The following is a 21,353-nucleotide window of genomic DNA, read 5'->3' on the forward strand; positions in this document are numbered from 1 at the left end:
AGGACAAGAAATAATCCTAGTCCCGGAGAAGATCCGGAATAATTGAACACTTTGGCTGGATGCAATGCAGACGAGCACTACATCCGTCAATTTTGCGGTGTTCGATGCAAAAACAAACCTGCATTTTATAGACATAAATTACATATAAGTGCAGAGTTAATGAACTGTTTGGCTTCGTTATTGCATGATACCCTTACCATCTTCACAGTTTTCCGATGTAAAACCAGCTTTACAGCTGCATGTGAACGAGTCACCTGATTGGTAGCAATGTCCGCCATTTTCGCATGGATTTGGAAAACATGGAGATATTTCTAGAGGAGAAAAAAAAAAAAAAAAAAAAAAAAAAAAAAAAAAACAGAGAAAACACAATTACAAACATAAAAAACCTAGAGCTTACGCCAGATATGGTCCGTTGTAAAAATATTCAGACGGAAGTTAACATTTCCATACTATTTAGCGGTCACCTGTTCTCAGGGTATGTTGGCTGTGTCATATTACATGTTTATTGTTTATCGAAGCCTTAACCTTGTGTTCACTGTACTGAAAGCTCTGCGTTTACATCGACACTTCTTACAGAAGGAATGCTTTGCTATAAAAAGTCAGCAAAATGATGTTCCAATCGTCCCACAAAGCAGTGTCGAGTTCTTCTTTTTTTGCGACGAATATGGCGAAGGAAATATTCCAAGACATGTTAACACCAAAGTCCTCCACACTAGCTGGGGCAAAGCTAAAAATTAGTCCGACTTGAGTAGAAATAAAATTGAAAGAAGCTACATGAAACGCTATATTTGCCAAGCTTACCGTGTTCACAAATGCTTCCTGAGAATCCTGGCTGACATGCACAGGAAAACCCACCTCCTTTTGGAGTGCATCTGCCGTTGTTAAAGCACGGGGATGATGAACAAGGATTTAATGCTGCAAAATGAGAGAGAGTACAGTTATCCTTGAAAAAAATGTAACGCACCGTGGCAATCCTCCGTAGGAAAAAAAATGGCGACCGGCACATTTACCCATAATTCTTAGCGCACAAAAACCTTAACAACGTTCATGAAAACGTAGAGAAACGTTTTAAAATCTTCAAACCTAGGCTACTCAATGTCCTTAGCACAGGGAAAAATATTGTAAAAATTTGGCTTTATCTGTGCTTTATAGGCTGTGTTAGGTTCGCAAGGCATTGTGGTAAAATGTACAGCGGCCATCTTTTTTCCTACGGTGGATTAGCTGAAGGCGAAGTTTACTACAGAGACAAGACTGCTACGAAACCTATCACTAAATTTCGAATTACTAGATAAATGTAAACACTATTCCGAACGGGCAAGTACATCTGTTAATACTGCAGCGAGCATTATAGAAAGCTAGTTAAATTGTATTCCCAATGCAGGAAAACTGAGCTATCGATTCCATGCATGGAAATGCTGCTGATTCGCAGGCCTTGGATCATTTTATAAGCGATGAAAACAAGCGAGAGCGACAAACAATGCCATTAAGATTAATCCAACACTAGACCGCACTTACCCATACAGACAGATTCTTTCATTTCCTGTACAAAGTAAGCCGTCTTAATTTCGGAGTATTTCGTAGATTTGTAGTACAGCGACGTTGGCTTGGAAGCAATTTCTTTGAGTTGTCCCTTCACCTTCTTATTTCCGTAGCCAACTGAGAATATCTTCACCTCGTCGTTTTTGATCGCCTGTGAGATATCCTCTATACCGTCCTTTGATTTGTCATTTTGCAAAAGAATGACGACTTTAGGAACGCCACTACGGCCATGTTTTGCAATAACGTTGTCTTTAACATGTTTGAGGCCCTTACCGACGTATCTTTTCTTCTTCTTGGGTGATTTAATCTTGGGGAGTGCATAGTTGAGTTCCGTTAGGGAAAAGTAATCATTTAGATTGAAAATTGTCTCAGAATCGTCCCCGTACAACACCAAACTAACGTGGGTGCCTTGTTGAGAGACGTGGAACACTTTGACTAAGTTCTTGATGAAACGCATTATTTTCCTAAAATGCGATCTCTTAATGTGTTTTGTTCCATCAGCAAGGAAAACCAAATCTATCGTGGTATTACAGCCTAAGAAAGAACAGACAGGAATTCATCAGCATCAAAACGGTGATTAAGTAGGATAAAAATTTCGCTGACGGCCACCTCTCTTAGGCGACACCTCCTTCAAGCGGAAACGGAGTTATGTTCCAGCCATATCGTAGTTTTGAACGTTCCATAAGCGCACACTTTCCCGTTGTAAACCAAGGATTAAAGCTCACGGAACGTTACGTTACCTACTTGTCCATAATCATCAGCGGAACAAGGGAGTTGTGGTTAAAATAAACGAAACAAAAGAAACACTTTTTCAATTTAAAATGCCCGCTCACTACAGGTAATGCATAAGTTCCATTTCTACATTAAATGGATCAGAAAGATTTCACAGACCACCAAATTCGACGAGAAGACTGGTTAATACCACAGCCTAGTTGTTCAAATGGTGGATAACGCTCATCCATCGGATACATCTTTATACAGTGGATAAGTGTTAACAAAACAAACCACGCTTTTCACCGGCTAGTGATTTACCCGGTAAAAAAGCGTTATCCAAGCTTTGAACAGCTGAAACTAGGCTTGTTGTTTAGCCAAATTCTGGAAATAGCCCTGACATAAATCTGCATCCTAATGCGATTATTGCTTCTAACATTCAGATTAGTGTAATCAAGCCATTGGGTATTCTTTGGCAACTGTCGAGGAGCTATCGGTGTTGTTTGCTGACAATAATGCTAAGACGTCCTCGGTTGACTCTGATAATTTTTCGAAATTGTTTGGAAAACCAAATGAAGTGTTCGGGTCATCTTTGAAAATTCTTGCATCCATTTTAATGTCAAGCATAAGCCAATAAATAATGTACCTTTGTCACAGTGTTTCCCGTAAAAACCATCCGGACAAACACAGTCGTGTGACCCAATGCGACTAATGCAGATTTGTGCCGCAGTACATGTGTTGTGTATGGCGCAATTGTCTATCTCTGTGGAACAACAGAATGCGGTGAAGTCTAGTATTAATATACAATTTTACATAGCACTTCAGAAGCCTTTATCCGAACATTTTAGCCGTACCAACTTTCATACTGTCCTCTTTTGCGAAGTACAAATCATCTTCATATCAAATAACTTCTCATTTAGGCAAATATATATTTTTTCCTTTTACAAACCTCGTGGTTCGTCAAGTTCCTGATTGCAGGATTTGCCAGTCGCTCCGAGTTTACTTTCCTCACAATGATTCCCTGGGCCCCTTCTCACAAGTTAATTATTATGGTGGTAAATAGCAATAACCAAGGGGAGGTCGAGACGGATTATGAACAACTCAGTACGAGAACTTTTGCATAGCTTACTTTGGAAGGCTAGAATTCCTAAGTCCAGTTACCCAAACATCTACTTTGGCAAGACGTTTGTGTTCTTTTCCTGTATCAGTAGTAAATTTGCCTCACTGTGTTCTTCGATATTTAACTAGAAACGGTTAATATACCTTCTTCACAATCAGTTCCATTAAAACCATCAGGGCACGAGCACTGGTAGCCATGTAAAGAATTGTGACACGTTCCGTTGTTTTCACAAGGATTACTGTGGCAATGGTCGACAGCTGTAAAAGAAAATAAATTTCAAAAACCTTTCAGTAAACGAGAGGATATGTAAAATTAGTCTAAAATAGCAAAATTAAAAGCCAAAATGACTCATTGAAACGTAATTACTTCAATATCTAGATGTGGTCTTCCACAAGGTGACCGGGTTAGATGCCTCCAGTCGACTGAAAGTTGATTGGGACGAGGTTTTCTCAAATGAAATTGAAAACGAAAGTACATCTACACGTATGTAGGTACACATTAACCGCATACATCTTTTGAAAACGTTTAGACATAAACGAACAAAAATGCCTCGTTACCTTCACATATCATTTCATGGACCTTCCAACTGATCTGCACAACTTGAACATACGTGGTCAGCAGTATCGTGTTTGAGTGGGGATAACTGGCAACACTTTCGACCTGTCCGATGTCGTACCAGTCTCCCAAGGCAACCACTATAATGGTGACGTTCATATTATGAAGCTGTTGCGATGCAACCGTGACGGCGTCGTTAGACGTGCTGTGAGTGAAAAGAACAAGAACACGGTGGACGTTTGGGCGGCTGTTCGTGAACAAATGTTGCCTGGTGTAGTTCAGCGATTTTCCGATCAATTTCCCGACCGTAAGAGAGGTGACATTATGCAAAGCGTCGAGTGTTTGATTCCGCGTGTAATTAAAGTAACTTATTGTCGTTGCTTCTGATGTGTACAAAACCACTCCGATATTCGTGTTTAGGTCGGGAAGGTAGCTCAGTATAAACTTGACAACGTTTACTATTTTCATGACTTGTTGAAGGCTAGAAGATCCATCAATCATAAAAACCAAGTCAATCATGGTCTCTTGGAACACTGCAAAGAAAAAAAATATATATATATATACAAAGTAAGTACTGCTTTGTGTCATTAAAGAAGAGCAAGTTTTCAATTGAGTGTGGAAAATAATTCGCATTTGCTTCGTTTCTGCATTTTACCATGCTAAGCGTTTGAAAGGAAATTTGGGGCACTTTGTTACTGATCCAATCAGACGTAAAACCGCACGCGTTTCCCCGCACTTTGCGTCAATTCGGCATTTGCCAAGAGTGCTGACTGGCTCACTGGATTATCTGTGTTCAGTTTGTGATTGACTAGACTGATTGATTTGGTTTTGGTTTAACGACACTCGACTGAAAACTTCGTTATCAACGAAACTGACCGCAGTCACTGATCGTATAACAACGGACTCAGCTTGTTTGGTTGGAAATCCGCAAATATGACTGGTTCTTTTAATGTTGCCTATTAAGCAGCTGTGAAATTAAAGCCTGAAAGAAAAATCCAGGCTTGAACGGGATTCAAACCCATGACCTCCGCGACACCGGTGCAGTGCTCTACCAATTCAACTGAGCTATCAAGCCAACTGAAAGTTGCTTAAGTTGTGTATATAACTGCGATGATCAACCATGTCTCCATATCTTTCTCCCTAATTCCAACATATGATCTTTCATATATTCACTTGTATTGTGGGATCCGCTAACATTCCTTTCTAGGCAAATATTATCACACTAGTTGATCAAAATGAACAATTGGTCCCTACTCCGACAGTGGAAAGTCATGTAATTAGATTTCATATCTGGTTGTGAAAATAGAGGGTTTTTTTTTTTTTATTTATCCATGTTGGATATATTTTTGTCCATTGTTTGATATTGAAGTCCTTTCTTAATACAAAGCATAAAACTTTACCGTACCTTTATCACAATTTTTCCCTGCATATCCCAATGAACAATTGCAATAATAGTCGCCCAATCTCTCTTCACAAGTTCCTCCGTTTTGACAAATGTAAGGCAATGAACATTCCTTGATATCTAAAACACAAAATAAAAACAAGTCTTTCTTTTAATTCTGTACATAGATTCACAAAAGCAAATGCGCGTCTTCAGCTAACCAACCCACAAAATAAGAACAACCAATCGTCTACTGCAGATACCTTCTTCGCAGTTGGCCCCAGTCCACCCCGCTGGGCAGGCGCAGTAATACGAGTTGAGTGGCAAAACTTGACATGTAGCAGCATTCTTGCAAGGATCTGGATTGCAAGGATCATCGCCTGTGAAAGAGAAAAGCCATGTCATAAACGCACTGTGCTTGCAGGTCTCTCCTACTTTTAGGTTGGCAGCTCGTCAGAAGCCTCATGAACAGAGCTGTCTGGTGATACAAAGGCTTTGAGCGATATAACATCCGCCTTCCGAACTAGGCATTTAATTGGAAAATGTGTTAATTTTGCTCTCTTCTTTTGATTTTTTTTTTGTCTGTTTGTTTCTTCGTGTGTTTGATTTGTGTGTATTTTTTTTTCTTTTTTGCTTTTTTTTTTAATATATAATTTCCGTTTATTGTAATACATGTGAGTATAAACGTTTGCAAACCTTTGTCGCAATTCATTCCTGAATAACCTGCATAACAGGTACATGTGTAATCGCTGCTCAAGGAATTGCACGTGCCGTTTTGACATGGATTACTGGAGCATGGGTCGAGTGCTAGGAAGCAATTCATAGATTGATACCTTATTGTAATAAATCCAAACAAACAAACAATTATACAACGTTTGCAACAAATTCTGTATTAAACCCTAATCTCAATAGTATCGATGTTGTTGTCGCTGCTTTTATTGTTGTTGTTGTTGTTGTTAATGTTGTTGTTCAAGTGTAAGTGTTCCAAAATGTATTTTTAAGTTTTCCAAGAACTGTCCACGGTCTGTCAATGTAGCTGAAACGTTCCTGTTACACAACCCCTCTGTATTAAGGAATGCACCACACGTCTGAAGACTAACTTCATTGGAACCCCTTCTATTTTAGGCCTCGTCTTGTCATTGGTCTTGATGATCTATGGGGACGTTCTTACGAACTAAGTGCTTTGAGAATATAGGTAAGCATATATTAAATGTACATTGCATAGAGTAGTTATCCCCCTATTTCTAAGCATCGGAGGAAATCCATTAGATCACAATGACAGTAACGGCAAAATAACTTATTTGACCAAACATTTAGAAATACTCTTACCTTGACAAAGCTTATCCTTAAAGAATGCAACATAAAAAGAGATATCTTTTCCAGAATCAACTGTGAGTACATGCTGACTGTCAGGATCAGAGCCGATCTCGTTTAGTTGGCCCAAACTATATTGATCCCCAACGGCGATGATGAAAATCGTCACATTATAATACTCCAATAGTAGCTGAGAGGACACCGTGATGTCATCGTGGCTTTTGCTGGCCGTCAGGATCACTAAGACTTTGGGAACATCTGGTCGTCCGTCGCTTGTGTTATAGAGATTAGAAGTGAGGTATAGCAGCGCCTCTCCTAAATTACTTTGAAGACTTGCAGGGTACATGACTCTGTCGATGGCATCTTCTAGAGATGACTGGTTGTAGTGGTCGTTAAAGTCCGACACCAGGAAGGGAGTATCACCATAGAGGGAAACACTGACACGAGTTTCGTCTTTAGACACGTTTAGCGAGGCAGTAATCGCTTTAGTAAAGTATATAAAAGCTAGGAAGGTCTCCTTGGTAACCACCAGACTGCCATCAATCAATAAGGCAATGTCAAGTTTGGTGTCGATTTCTAAGCGGAAAACAAAATGGACATGACATTAAAAAGAACTAATGAAATGTTAATCAATATTAAACTGGAACTAGTAGACGCCAAGCCCACAATTCGCATTATTGGTTTTGTAGCACTTTTCTTTCCCTCCTTCTATGTTGATTAACGTCCTTTGATAAAAAGAGTTTTGATGAACATTCAAGGAGAAGGGCAAAGCATAGACTTGGATATGTGTATTTAATCTCGAGCAAGTGTTCCATCTATTTCTGATACGCCTCAAATGTATTACCAGAGACACAGTCGAGGGTTTGCATAACTTTCGAGAATTCTCCCAGCCCCCCGAGTGTTTAGATGAGGCCACGTAAGTGTGCTCTATGGCTTTTATAAAATAATCTCAAAAATTCGCGCGAATCTAAAACGTCACAACCGTGTTTACATACCATCATCTAATCACGCCCATCGAACAATGAGAGCGCGCGTAGTAGCTCAGTTATTTTATTATTTTTTTTGAATACACTTACCGTACTGACACTGGCTTCCGTATCGACCACCACTGCACACACATTGGTAACCGCCCCACGTGTTGATGCATTGTTTCCCATGTGTGCAATTTTGTTCAGCAGAAAGGCATTCATTGACGTCTAACAGAAAAATAGAGACAGCACTGTTATACTGAAGATGGGAACCTAACATTTATTCGTTAGCTGGTGTTTAAAGAAGCCCTACGAAAATACTCATGACAAAAGAAAAAAAAAATCATTTCTTGAGTATCATCAGAACGGTTATCAATTGAGTGTCGTAAAACCAAAACCAAAGTAATCACTCTAGCCAATGACAAAGAACACCGACAATCAAATATAGCAATCAAAATTCCAAGCAATTACGTTTAGCTGACGCAAAGGGCGGGAAAATGAGTGCGAGTGACTCTCGATTGGTTTTGGAATTACTTCTGATTGCACGAAAGAAAATGCGTAAGTTTTTAAAGTCAATCGTGAAGCGTAGTAGATGTAAAATCAATTGCTTTTCGACAGTCAAATGAAAACTGCTCTGCAGCACGCGTGCGCTATTAAGAAGTAATCTAAAATAAGAATGAGGTGTGAGATTTAGGTTTATCAAAAATGCATTATGATAGTAAACATGAAGGTAGGTTTCTTGCTACCTTGCTCACAAGTTGAACCTTTAAAGCCATCGGGACACGAACAGGTGTAGTTACTGCCGAAGCGACTGCAGTTTCCTCCATACTGACATGGAAAGCTTGCACAGGGATCCACAGCTGCAAAATGATACCCTTCACAAATAACACTGAGTTCTAAAAGTATAGACTCGTCTCTGTTTACGTGTTTTGGGGAAAAGAAGATTGGATACTTAAACAGTTCTTGCAATTCTTGCAATTCTTTTAATAATTTGAACAATTCTTGCAACGTGTCGCAGCTCCAGTGTTGTAACTTCTCGTTTAAATAGCAAAACTCAATGACAGATGTTTCTTTTGCTTTAACGGCCGCCATATGTGTGCCCCTCCAAGGGCAAACTCAAACTCTGTAAATTTTGGCGAAACACTTAATAATACCCAAATGAAAAACTGCAGAAACCTTATTGTTGGCGAAGTTGTTTATATACCAATTATCGATCATATCCTGTAATCTTAACGTTATTTATTCTGTGGTTGCGACTTTTTGCTTCGATCACGTGACCGGTGAAAACCAATAATTGTAAATGCAAACTAATGAGACATTGCAGCTGTTGTTTTTTCTTGCAGTTTTGTTTTTGTTTTTGTTTTGTTTCTGTTTTTTCCCTGCTGCTGTAGGGTTCTTGTTTATTTGTTTGTTTGCTTGTTATTATTGCTATGTTCTTCTTTCGTTTTTGTAATTTTCCTTTTAGCCCATTTCCTTACACAATGAACAAAGAAAAGTACAAGGGGCTAGATCGATACTGATTGCCAAGACTGCTATAGTCAAATACAACAAGGAGAATGTACAAGAATTTCAGTTTACCTTCACTGACCGCACCACCAACGCCTCCTTCCATAACATCCAGGTCCTGGTAACTAATGGTGATCACGTGATCACCAATGCTTTCCAGTTGGTCTAATTCAAAGCTGCTTCCAACCCCAACGACGATAATTTTTATCCCTTCCTCGCGAAGCGATTGTGAAATTCCCGTAAAATTACCACTGAGTGTAGAACTAACAAATATCACTAGGACGTCGGGTATATTTTCTCTGTCAGTGGTAAAAATCTCCTCGCTAACAAGGCGTAGCGCATTGTCAATGTTTAGAGGCGTTTCATCGAAGAACGGTAAATTGTCGATGGCGGCAGCAACCTCTGCAAAGCTGTAATGTTCTGTAAAGTTAAACCCAAAGCTGACAGTGCTTGCATATACCGCCGCTGCCACGTTAGTTTGGTCCTGGGAGATGTTATGCTTGGACAACAACGTTTTGGCAAGGAGCAGTGTTTGATGGAAATGATCAGAGCCCAAGTAGGATGAGCCATCAAATAAGAAGGCGACATCAAAGATATCCGTCAATATCCCTAAGAGAAAAGTTAAAATCCGACTACTAAAATCGAACTTCTCCGCAACAGCCACTCTGGGGACAGAGGAAAGTAGCCGTAGTAGAGTGGTGGTTGTTAAGGGGAGGGGGGGGGGGGGGGAATGGGTTGCAAGTCAAAGAGCTGGTTAGGATGCATAAGTTTACAGATAAGTTTTTGACTTTCTCAAAACATTTTGAGTATAAGATATCGATCGAGGCTCAACATTGGGAAATAAGAAAGCAGCAAATATACTTTACCAATTTGGCAATAGATTCCTGTGTAGTCTGATGCACAGTTGCACTCATAACTTCCAAAGGTATTCTTGCAACTATAGGCACCATGCATACAAGGATTGTTGAAACACTCGTCGATGTCTGCAAAAATCAGGCAATCGCATGTTTACCTTGTAATATTGTAATATTGGCTCGCATACTAACAGCCGTAACTATCTTTTTAATTGACAAGGATTTGTCCAATTTGTATCACGTTGCTTACTAAGGACTGGCTGAACAGAACACTGAAATTTAAAAACTCTTTCAGCAACTTCTCCAATCAGTCTTTGTCTAGCTTAATACATTAACACTGAATTAACAAGTAATAATATTGTGAATTTGCAATATGCTAATTTCATGGAAAGATATGATGGAAAACAAAGTGAAAGAAAACAACAATGAAAAATTAAAATTCAATAATTACACTGGTAATCTAAATAAACAAAGTTATCTTTGGAAGCAAGAACGCAAGCCTGAAAAAGGCGACCTTTATAAACACCGTATTTCAGTCATCAGTCGGGCCTTTTACGCTGAAAATGACTATGGTAGGTAAGTGAAGTCTGCGCAAGGTCAAGTGGTCCACATGGCCGGAGCTTATGAAAGTTTCCGTAACATGAAGTGACTAGGAGTAGTTCATCCCTACCACCCCCGATGGACTCCTTGTCCATCGCAGCATCATTCCCCACCACCCATGCCAGCAATAAATTCGCTGCTAACTATTTATACACCTGAGTTCAGAAAGGTACTGTTAGAGTAAAGTATCTTGCCCAAGACCACAACACAATGACTCCGCCTCAAACAAAAATTACTTGGTCCAGAGTCAAGCGCACTAACCATTAGGCCGCTGCGACTCCCACACAAATGTCTATAAGCCGTGAAAAATACCAGCTGAGGTCTTGCTCTCACCTTCCTCACAGTTTGTTCCCTTCAAACCCGTGGGACAGATGCATTTGTAGCCATCGTTTGATACGTTACATGTTCCTTCATTCTTACAAGGTTGAGAAATACAGAGATCTTCCACTGTCAAACAAAGCCATGAAAAATAATAACTAATGCATCTCCAATAACATGTAATGTACAGGTAATGCCTCTTAATACTATCTTTAAGTTTCTCTCGGCCGATCTACTTTATATCATTATATCTTCTTACTGTACCTCCAAGAATTGCCACGAGACTCTTTCTTGTTTTGGATAATAAAAATTGTAGTTATTTTATGCCCTGATTTGCTGTTGAGTTTTGTCCCACTCAACGTAGAAATCTGTTTCGGCAGTTGGATCTCAGGTTCCAGCCTTATTCTACAATTATTTTCAATACCGACCTTCACAATTCTGTCCAGTGAATCCAGCGAAGCAACTGCAGAAGTAGCTGTCTACAGAGTTTGTACAAGTTCCATTGTTTAGGCATGGGTTATTGTAACAGTGATCGACCTCTGTACAAAATAACAAGGCACAGGTCAATCACTTCGTGCTTACTGCAATCTTTCAGGGTAAACGCCAGCGACATACAACTTAACTTAATTTCACTATCAGTGAACATAAATTGTTACGTTTATTTAATTATTACCTGAACAATAGCAAAACTAGCACGGAAAAGGAACAGCAAAAAGCACACTTTTAATCCAATTAGCAGTAGACATAGTAAAGGGGTATGCAAGTCGAACCTTCGCAGTTTTGTCCTTCGAACTTTCCACTGCAAGAGCAATTGTAGCCATTTGAAAGATTTTCACATGTTCCGTTGTTCTTGCAGGGACTGCCAGAGCAGTGATCCACCTCTGGCACAGAAAAGAAAAGAAAAGAAAAGATAAGACTATCAAAACCAAGAAGAGTGTGCTGATATAAATGTACCATGAAAACATCTGAAAAAACAAAAGCACCACGGAGAAATGAAACTGAACCAACCAGGAACCAAGAGGTTGACAAGAATGCAATAACTTTGAGGAGAATACCTTACTAAAGAAAAAATACTTCTCAAACTCATTTTTTTAATATTTCATCAAAGGACATCATCAACGTCCCAGTGGTTTGAATATTGATTTAGTTCTAAATTTTGTCCTCACTTCTAGTTTTCATTGAGAAAATAATTTTTATCAAAAAATCCGCATTGTATTTCACCAAGAAGTTCGTAAGAAATCCGCCTCTTCGTTTGGTATTTTCTTTTAAACAAATATTAAAACACTGTGGAAACGTATCTACCACGCCCTTAACGTTTGTGAAAAAACGGCTCAAACCTGCGCAGTTTTTCCCTGTAAATCCCGCAAGGCAATCACACCTGTAGTCGTCTGAGAGACTGTGACATGTGCTGTTATTTTTGCAGGGGCTGCTTTGACAGTAATCTATATCTGCAAGGTGTAAAAACGTGACGTATATCCTGGTTATTATTTTAACTCTTTCCTTTCTTTCTTTTCTTTCTTTTTTGTTTTTTTGTTTTTTTTTTTGTTTTGTATTTCTCATTTCTAAAACTACTATCACAGCATTTCAATTCTAAAAGAAACATTCCTCGCATTGTTTTGAATGTGAACACAATCTTAGTAACAAAGGCTTATTTGAATGTTTTTCGTGAGATTAAATGGTCAACCATTTTCTAGCAATTAGTGTCTATTAGAAGGCAGACAACTCTTCGATAAACACGCGTGAACTCTAGGGGTGGTAGGCTTAGTTAGTTTTAATTGCTTCGTAGCCAGAAAAAGCTCCGATGGAAAAGGAAATTAAGTGCAGTATTGTTGCTCTTGTTGTATAGGCTATTGTTTTTATTGTTGTTGTTGTTGTTATTGCTATTGTTGCCGTTGTTGTCATTGTTGTCGTGGTTGCTGTGGTTGTCATTGCTGTTGCTGCTGATGTTTTTTTTCATTATCATCATCATCATCATCATCATCATTATTATTATTATTATTATTATTATTTATTGTTAGTTCAAACGCTCAGTAAGGCAGCCTTAACTTGATTTTTCGTAACTGAAAACGAATATCTACAGGATCACCTTGACAAATTAACCCTTTAAAGCCTTCAGCACAATCACAACTAAAGCCATCTGGAAGATGTGTACAGGTCCCGTTGTTGAGACACGGGCTATCGTTGCAGTTGTCAACAGCTAAAGAAAACACAAAAAGTAATGAAAGAAATGGACCGTTTCAATCAAAAAGTGATATAAGACAGTGTATTGTAATGTATTCAAAATATTATGCAAATAAATGTAGTGGTCAACTCCCTCTATAAGGCATGCCTGCAGGGAATCATGGTAGGTGTTTTCATCAAAACAAATATTCAGTCCAAGATTATGAATACAACTACCATGAATCTCTGCAGGCGCATCTCATAGAGGTAAATCCTAATGGGCATTGTTCTCTGCGACAATTTCTGCCTTCAATTCCCCTCCCCTTCCCCCACTCTATATTGTTGGAGACGCTGCAGGATGTTAAGTTATATATGTTACTGCTGCAGGGAGAATAAAAACCGAAAAGAACGCGAAACCGGCCAAGAGTGATGGGAGCAGAGCTGTATCCTTGCGCTAGGAGAATCAGGTCAAGGCAATGATCCATTTGGCCTAATTAATTAAGAGGAAGAATAGCTACCTAACACAAAGAAAAACGTGTATAAGTTTAAAAAAGGGTCAAAACATTGTATGAATATTCGTTATAACCTACCTTCACAGTTTTGCCCAGTGAATCCAGGATGACAAGTACATTTGTAGGTATCTGGGAGATTGCTACAGTTCCCGTTGTTTTGGCAGGGACTAATATGACAATGGTTCCTTGCTGTAAATAAACAGTGTCAATGAACATTGTGCAAAACAACTGCATAACTCATTCTAAGATGTGACTCTATCGTGATATAGAAGAAATGTTGCATGGAAAGATTCTGCATGGAGATGCTGAGAAAATAAAATAAACAAATGCAAATTAAGAAGTCACACCTTCACAGTTTTGTCCTGTAAATTCCACAAGACAAGAGCAAGTGTAGTTTTCCACCTGGTTGTGACATGTTCCATTGTTTTGGCAAGGACTATAATAGCAATGGTCCATCACTGTGAACAAAGAAGCAAGCCTTGTATCAGAGTAAATACGACAAATTTGACCTTTTTTGATCACAGAAAAGTAAAAAATCCTAGTATAATAGCGCTCGTCGATCTAACTCTTGACTTCATTAAACATCAATTATTATTAACATTATTATTATTATTATTGTTGTTGTTGTTGTTGTTGTTATTATTATTATTATTATTATTATTATTTTACATCAGACGTTGCTTTTATTGAGAAATGCAGACATTTAAGTGTAGACCGAGAACAGAGTAAACATTTCTCAAGGTTAACGTCACTAATACTGTAGATGAACTAAAAACCAAATCTAAACCGACCTTCACAATTATGTCCTTTAAATTCTGCTGGGCAATCACATGTGTAGTTATCCGGGAGACTGTGGCATGTTCCATCATGTTCACATGGAGAATTGTAGCAATAATCCATAGCTGAAAAGAGACAAAAAATGTTAATCATTTGAAGTGGATGTAACCAAGAGAACATGCTATAGTAATGTCTTAAATCTCATATCAAATTCTCTGCACAAAAGGCATACCTTCGCAGTTTAGCCCTGAAGATCCCGCAGGACAATAACAAGCGTAGCTGTCGGGGAGATTTAGACAGGTTCCATTGTTTTCGCAGGGGCTGCTTTGGCAATGATTCCTGACTGCAAACAGGTAAGAAATTATCGTAAAATTGTAACGATTAAAATGAAAAAATGGCTGACATAAAAGTTGCCATCATCTAGCACTCCAATATTTATTTATTGCTCTGAAAAGAAAAGTTCGAAGAAGGCATACCCTCGCAGGGGCTGCTTTAGCAATGGTTGACATAAAAGGTTACATCATCTAGTAATCCAGTAATCAGGTATTGCACTTAAGGAAAGGTTCGACGAAGAAATACCTTCACAGTTTTGTCCTGTAAATTCAGCAAGGCAAATGCAAGTGAAGTTTTCAAAATTGTTGTGACATGTTCCATTGTTTTGGCAAGGACTATCATGACAATGTTCCATTACTGGTAATAAAAAGAAACGAGAGCTGATTTTAACTCAAACAATTGAAATGAATTAATAATACGTTAATGAGGATAAAAGATCTATTTTCTTTTTACTTCCTAACAGTAAGCTAGTATTAGCATAGTCATTTCAAAAGTGTAAAGAAAAAAAATGAACTATCCGGAAATATCCGTTCCCTTCATTCGATCTTGCTTGTGGATATTTAACACAAACCTTCACAGTTATCTCCTGTAAACTGTTCGGGGCAGTCACATGTGTAGTTATCCGCGAAATTGTGGCATGTTCCATTGTTTTGGCAAGGAGAGATATAGCAATAGTCCATCTCTAAAACAAAACAAACAAACAAACAAAAAGGACGTAAAAAAATGGCTTATTAAAAAAAATGGATCACTGGATTGGCTTAGCCAAAATGGTGTATGAGCCAGTATACCATGCTATAAAAATATGAAGAGCGTAAACGTGATGTTTTGGGGCGTTTTTATTTTTAGTTATTTTAGATTTCTAGATTTTGTGTGCGTTTTTAATGAAAACAATTATTCCACTCGCGCTTGTTGGATATGATGTGATTATAGCCAACTCGTTGGCTATCTATCCCCTCTTATAGCTCACCACTAAATTTTCTCCGATTCTTATTGACTTAAAGTGACCACGTGACGCGATAGTGTTCATCCGTGGAGAGACACTATCAGTCCATAGTGCTCGTCTGAGGAAAATACCCGGATGGATAGTGCTCGTCCGTGAAAAATTTTCTATAAACAAGCGAGATTAAGCTTATAAAAAAAAAAAAATAAATAATAAATAAACAAATGAAATTATATTAAGTGGGTTTTGTTTATTTTCCTTTTTAAATTTTACATTTGGCTTTCACGGCTTTCATCTAAAAAAGTTGAAAATAATTCGATATGATTTTTGAACTGGCGCGTGGAAGACAATAGAGTGTTTATGTCTCGGAAGTATCGGTGGAAACTTCGCTTCTCGGGCAAATATTTGTTTTAAGAACATCAAATTTCCGCGCAACTATCAGCCCATAGTTCCTCAACAGAAACACTCTATTGTTTAAATAGTGCCTGTCCGCGGGAAATACCCGGAAGGATAGTACTTGTCCGTGAAAATATTTCAGTAAACAAGCGGGCTTATAAAATATAAACAACTGAAATTGTATTAAGTGGGTTTTTGCTTGTTTTCTTTTTCGAATTTTACATTTGGAAAATAATTCAATATGATTTTTGAACTGGCGCGCGAAAGAACATTAAGTGGTGAACAATAAAGACAATACAGTGTTTAAGACACGGAACTATCGGTCTGATAGTTGCCCCTTGGAAATTTGATGTTCTTGAAAGTAGCATATTTGCCCTCGAAGCTTCGCTTCTCGGAAAAATATTTGTTTTAAGAACATAAAATTTCTGCGGGGCAACTATCAGTCGATAGTTCCTCGACAGAAACACTCTATTGTTTAAATATCCAACGCGCGCTCGTGGAATAACGAGGGTAAGGCCATATTGCCGAGCACCTGCCTTCAAAATCACGTCACAAATGTCACAATTACGGAAGGTGAAATAAATTTACGACCGACTTACCTTCGCAGTTCAGCCCTAAGGACCCTGCAGGACAATCACATCTGTAGTTGTCTGGAAGATTGTGACAGGTTCCATTGTTTTGACATGGACCATTGTAACAGTAGTTTATTGCTGGAGACAAGCAGGAAATTGTTTCAGTTCAATCGCCATAAATTATAGTAAAGGAGAGAGAATAGACCTGTGACTTTAACTGAATACGGCGTTTAAATTGTTAAAGACTGACTTAACAAAACACACCTTCGCAGTTTTGCCCTGTAAATTCCTCCAAACAAGCACAAGTGTAGTTTTCCAATAGGCTGTAACATGTTCCATTGTTTTGGCAAGGACTATCATAACAATGGTTCGCCACTAAAGACAAGAAAAAAAAAAAAAAAAAAAAAAAAGAAAGAAAGAAAGAAAGAAAGCTAAAGAGAAATAGACAGCTTGGGGCAAAAGCACATTTGCATAAATGGCGTCTAAATTTGAATAACAATACTTTATATGTACTTAGCCTCGTACTTATGTTTTAAGACAAAGGATTTTACACATGAATGTGAGGCTTAGGATGTTTAGGTATTCAAAGTTAGGCGCTATTTACGCAAAGGTGGTCTGTTGTTCCAAGGCAATTAATTCAACAGTTAATGATTATCAGCCGGTGTTTAGAACTCTAATAGACCTTTTTACCAATGCGGTGGCCATTTTGAATTCAATTGTTTCAAATAGCTATTATGGGACGGTCAGATGGGTGAATTAGTATACGTTTGTCCCCTAAGCATCCCATGATAGCTATTTGAAACAATGCTGTTCAAAATGGCCGCCGTATCAGTAAAAAGATCCATTCCCCCATTAGGTCAACATACCAATATTTGCATTTATCTCAAAGGGAGGGGGGAGGAGAGGGGGAACTTGCTACCTGAAATAACTACAGAGAAGATAAAGAAGGCAGATAGTTATGGATTTCGTTTCTACAAATGTAAGACAAACCTCCACAGTTATGGCCTGTAAACTCCATGGGACAGTCACAAGTATAATTATCCGAGAGATTGTGACATGTTCCATTATTTTGGCAAGGACTGTCGTAGCAATGGTCCATCACTGAAGACAAAAAAAAAGAAAAAACAAAACAAAATAAAAACAAGTATTGCGTCAAATAAAGTGTCCACGACAACATTATGCATTTTCTTTCCTTTTTCGGTTACAAATGCTACCAAAAAATAAACAGAGAACAAAATAAGTCATGAAAGAAGGGGTGGATGCGATTTCTGAAAATATTGTGATTACTGTCTGACTAGCCTACAACTGGCGAAGTAGCGAAGAACATGACCTGGGCATATTAATTGAGATCTCAGAACGCTGAGAAAAAGTGAAAGATCCGAATAACTGTCAGGTCCCAAAGTAGCCTGTTTAGTAGCCATACGTTATTAAGGCGTCTTTCCCCTAAAATACGACTACAGAATTTGTCTGTTGTGTTTGTTTGATTTTCAGTCTGCTGATTTTCGTACAACTTCCATATCGCTACAATGGTTCGCCACTAACGTCAATTTGTGAGAGCTTGTAGGGAGCTTGTGAGAGCTTGTAGAGATTAATTCAGGTTAAACATATTTAATAATTACAAGATTGCTTTAACACAATTATTTTACAAACTATCAACAAATCCCGAAGAATGAAAGTGTAAAAGAGAGGAGCAGTATGGGGAGAAATTTATTGTTCGAACCGAATTTTGTAAGTGTCAGACGAACCTTCACAGTTCTGTCCTGTATATTGATCAGGACAGTCACATGTGTAGTTATCCGAGAGACTAAGGCATGTTCCATTATTTTGGCAAGGCGAGTTGAAGCAATAATTGATCACTGAAAGAAAAAAAAAAAGGTTTCCATCTACATTTAACACAGTCTGAGTTAATCGCCAAAGATTGTTTCGAGATCAGAATTTCCTTTGAAGATGTCCTTCTGCTTATCTGTGACTGCTGCCACTGCTGTTGCCACAGTGTCAAAGAAACAAACAAAACAGCAAAACAAGCAAAAGAAAACACAAAAAAATGAAAAAAGAAAAAAAGAAAAACATTTTGCTAACCTTCGCAGTTTAGCCCTGAGAACCCTGCAGAACAGTCACATGTGTAGTTGTCTGCAAGATTGCGACAGGTTCCGCTGTTTTGGCAGGGAATGCTTTGGCAATGATTCCTTGCTGCAAAGAGAGAACGAATGATCACTACTTTAAGGATTTATTATATCTTATTATCGTTATAAGTTAGGGTGAAAAAAAAAAAAAAAAAAAAAAAAGCAGATGAATTAGATGAGCAATGCAACAATCTAATAACAGACAGACCTTCACAATTTTGTCCTATAAATTCTGCGTGACAAGTACAAGTGTAGTTTTCCAAATGGTTGTGACATGTTCCATTATTCTGGCAAGGACTATCATAGCAATGGTTTATCACTTAAAAAAGAAGTACAATCAAAGCTAGTGAGTATGACTTTGAAGGGTCAAAAGTAAAAAAAACACATTTATTTCAATGAAAACGTAATGCAAAATGTTTCTATTAAAAGGGTATCAATTTAAGCTATACACGCACCAAATCAAAGAAGTCTGACAATCTTTTTTTTTTTCGAAGTTTCCTCTTTTAGAAAAATAACAGGTCATATTCGTATTCTTGGTATTGGACTGAAACTAGTTTTTAACTGAGGCTAATGCAGAGAGCTTTTCAAATGCAAATGAAATTGATCTCCTTTTAATGATTTTTACCCCACAAGAACTTTCGTTGCAAGCTACTTTCAGTCCAGTATCGAGAAAGCGAATACGGCCTATAGCAGTTTGCGCTTCGTTCAGCGACCCACTAAATGCATTTGTATTGGTATTCTAGCAGCATTCCGTGAATGAGCGAAGCACCCAGTTACAATTTTAGCAATGTTTTGACCAACTATGAAGAAAGACAAAAGCAGAATAATAGATGCATCCGGAGATTTCACTGGCTGTTATATTTGCCTTTATTTGTTTAAGTTGAAAAATTACCTTCACAGTTATGTCCTGCAAATTGATCAGGACAGTAACATGTGTAACTATCGGCAAGACTGCGGCATGTTCCATTGTTTTGGCAGGAAGAGTTGAAACAATAATCCACCACTGGAAAAAAAAAAAAATAAATAAATAAATAAAATAAAATAACATCTTCTTTTAACGCATTATAATAGGATATCTAAGCACTGCTTTCTGTTTGGAAGCAATATTTATTAATTGTGGCCGTTGTCACTAACACAGATGTCCTGAGGAAAACTTCGATTAACTGCAGAAATCGGAAATCAGAAAACCGTGTTCACTTGTCGGGAGATTTTGTTTCCTGTCAATCGTTCCAATTTCTACAAATCCATGACCAACCTTCACAGTTATGTCCTATGAACTGATCGGGACAGTCACATGTGTAGTTATCGGACAGACTGAGGCATGTTCCATTGTTTTGGCAAGGCGAGTTGAAGCAATAATCCATCACTAACAGCAAAGAAAAAGAATATGTATTATTTAACATCTACAAGTTGTCAAGACGGCATACTTAGCTAATACCTTTTTCTACGTCAAAAAGGTTAATTTACTGAACATTGTCTTCATATTCCATCGAAATCATACATACTGTTTATGCAACGCTTTTGAGTTGTATACCATGGAATATTCCACGAGTCACCCGCATTTTGATAGCATACACACGAGCCTTTAGGCGAGTGTGCATACCAAGAAAATACAAGTGACATGTAGAATAGTTCATGGTATACCACGAGAGAGCGTGTAACCAGCGCAGCGCTTTCCGCCGTCATAACTATTTTATACCACGCCAAAAGAAAATAGAGTGCCCAATAAATACAGTGCCTCAATAAATGGGACATACATGTACACGTGCGCGTGGTGCTCGATGGGAAGGCTGGTTGTAATAAGCAAAGGCTTTCCTGTATTCTGATTAGCTGTATTTTCTATGGCACGGTATAAATGTCTACATTGGACTTAGGAAACTCATTTCACGTTATTACATTTGTTCTCGTTAAAAGCGATAAAGAAAGGTCTCCCGCAGGGAAAAAAAAAATGAAGGCCCATCAGTTTACAAGCCTCATACCTTCACAGTTCAGCCCCGAGGATCCCGCAGGACAATCACATGTGTAGCTGTCTGGAAGATTGCGACACGTTCCATTGTTTTGGCAGGGGATGCTTTGGCAATGATTCCTTGCTGCAAGTAAACAATGGAAACCAGCGCTTTCAGCCGTCATTTAATCTTCATAGGCACTTATGGCATAGAAAGGAATAGATGAGAGTTACAAGGCTTTAATTTACTTGGAGACACACCCTCACAGTTTGGTCCTGTAAATTCCTCAAGACAAGTACAAGTGTAGTTTTCCAAATGATTGTGGCATGTTCCATTGTTTTGGCATGGACCATCATAGCAATGGTTTATTTCTGAAAACAAGGAAGTATGCTAGTGAGAATTGTTCCAACGTACTGTAATTAATGTCCACTAAAAGACAACAACAACAGTATTTTTTTTTTTTTCGATCCCTCAACCAAATGAGATAACTGGAATCTCCTGTGGCTGTTATCTGTTGCTGTTTAATTATTTATGAGACTGACCTTCACAGCTAGGTCCCGTATATTGATCAGGGCAGTCACAACTGTAGTTATCTGCGAGATTATGGCATGTTCCATCATTTTGACACGGTGAGTTGAAGCAGTAATCTATGACTGAAAACACAGCAAAACAGTCTATTACTACTTTACGTACCATAGATATATCTTCAGAGGAGGCTGCGTGACCGA

General features: G+C 38.3%; 1 protein-coding gene across 1 annotated transcript in view; it reads right to left on the reverse strand.

Moving 5' to 3' along the window:
* Window positions 1–21,353, reverse strand: part of LOC110059038 (uncharacterized) — a 47,189-nt gene that overhangs the window by 13,651 nt on the left and 12,185 nt on the right. The window contains exons 14-48 of the mRNA XM_089281419.1: window positions 21,156–21,341; window positions 20,874–20,996; window positions 20,659–20,769; window positions 19,935–20,045; window positions 19,572–19,682; window positions 18,795–18,998; window positions 18,302–18,472; window positions 17,489–17,657; window positions 16,821–16,987; window positions 16,584–16,694; window positions 15,220–15,330; window positions 14,895–15,005; window positions 14,548–14,658; window positions 14,330–14,440; window positions 13,886–13,996; window positions 13,617–13,727; window positions 12,953–13,063; window positions 12,204–12,314; window positions 11,637–11,747; window positions 11,295–11,405; window positions 10,882–10,995; window positions 9,961–10,077; window positions 9,167–9,703; window positions 8,335–8,448; window positions 7,697–7,816; window positions 6,636–7,196; window positions 6,003–6,113; window positions 5,570–5,686; window positions 5,331–5,447; window positions 3,928–4,458; window positions 3,514–3,627; window positions 2,897–3,013; window positions 1,516–2,073; window positions 802–915; window positions 198–311 (exon numbers count right to left, since the gene is read on the reverse strand). Of these exons, the coding sequence (XP_089137545.1) occupies window positions 198–311; window positions 802–915; window positions 1,516–2,073; window positions 2,897–3,013; window positions 3,514–3,627; window positions 3,928–4,458; window positions 5,331–5,447; window positions 5,570–5,686; window positions 6,003–6,113; window positions 6,636–7,196; window positions 7,697–7,816; window positions 8,335–8,448; window positions 9,167–9,703; window positions 9,961–10,077; window positions 10,882–10,995; window positions 11,295–11,405; window positions 11,637–11,747; window positions 12,204–12,314; window positions 12,953–13,063; window positions 13,617–13,727; window positions 13,886–13,996; window positions 14,330–14,440; window positions 14,548–14,658; window positions 14,895–15,005; window positions 15,220–15,330; window positions 16,584–16,694; window positions 16,821–16,987; window positions 17,489–17,657; window positions 18,302–18,472; window positions 18,795–18,998; window positions 19,572–19,682; window positions 19,935–20,045; window positions 20,659–20,769; window positions 20,874–20,996; window positions 21,156–21,341 (6,030 nt within the window). The remainder of the gene's footprint in view (window positions 1–197; window positions 312–801; window positions 916–1,515; window positions 2,074–2,896; window positions 3,014–3,513; window positions 3,628–3,927; window positions 4,459–5,330; window positions 5,448–5,569; window positions 5,687–6,002; window positions 6,114–6,635; window positions 7,197–7,696; window positions 7,817–8,334; window positions 8,449–9,166; window positions 9,704–9,960; window positions 10,078–10,881; window positions 10,996–11,294; window positions 11,406–11,636; window positions 11,748–12,203; window positions 12,315–12,952; window positions 13,064–13,616; window positions 13,728–13,885; window positions 13,997–14,329; window positions 14,441–14,547; window positions 14,659–14,894; window positions 15,006–15,219; window positions 15,331–16,583; window positions 16,695–16,820; window positions 16,988–17,488; window positions 17,658–18,301; window positions 18,473–18,794; window positions 18,999–19,571; window positions 19,683–19,934; window positions 20,046–20,658; window positions 20,770–20,873; window positions 20,997–21,155; window positions 21,342–21,353) is intronic.

Source organism: Orbicella faveolata, unplaced genomic scaffold, assembly GCF_042242905.1.
Source record: "Orbicella faveolata isolate gen_17 unplaced genomic scaffold, um_ofav_v1 contig_48, whole genome shotgun sequence".
Lineage (NCBI taxonomy): Eukaryota > Metazoa > Cnidaria > Anthozoa > Scleractinia > Merulinidae > Orbicella > Orbicella faveolata.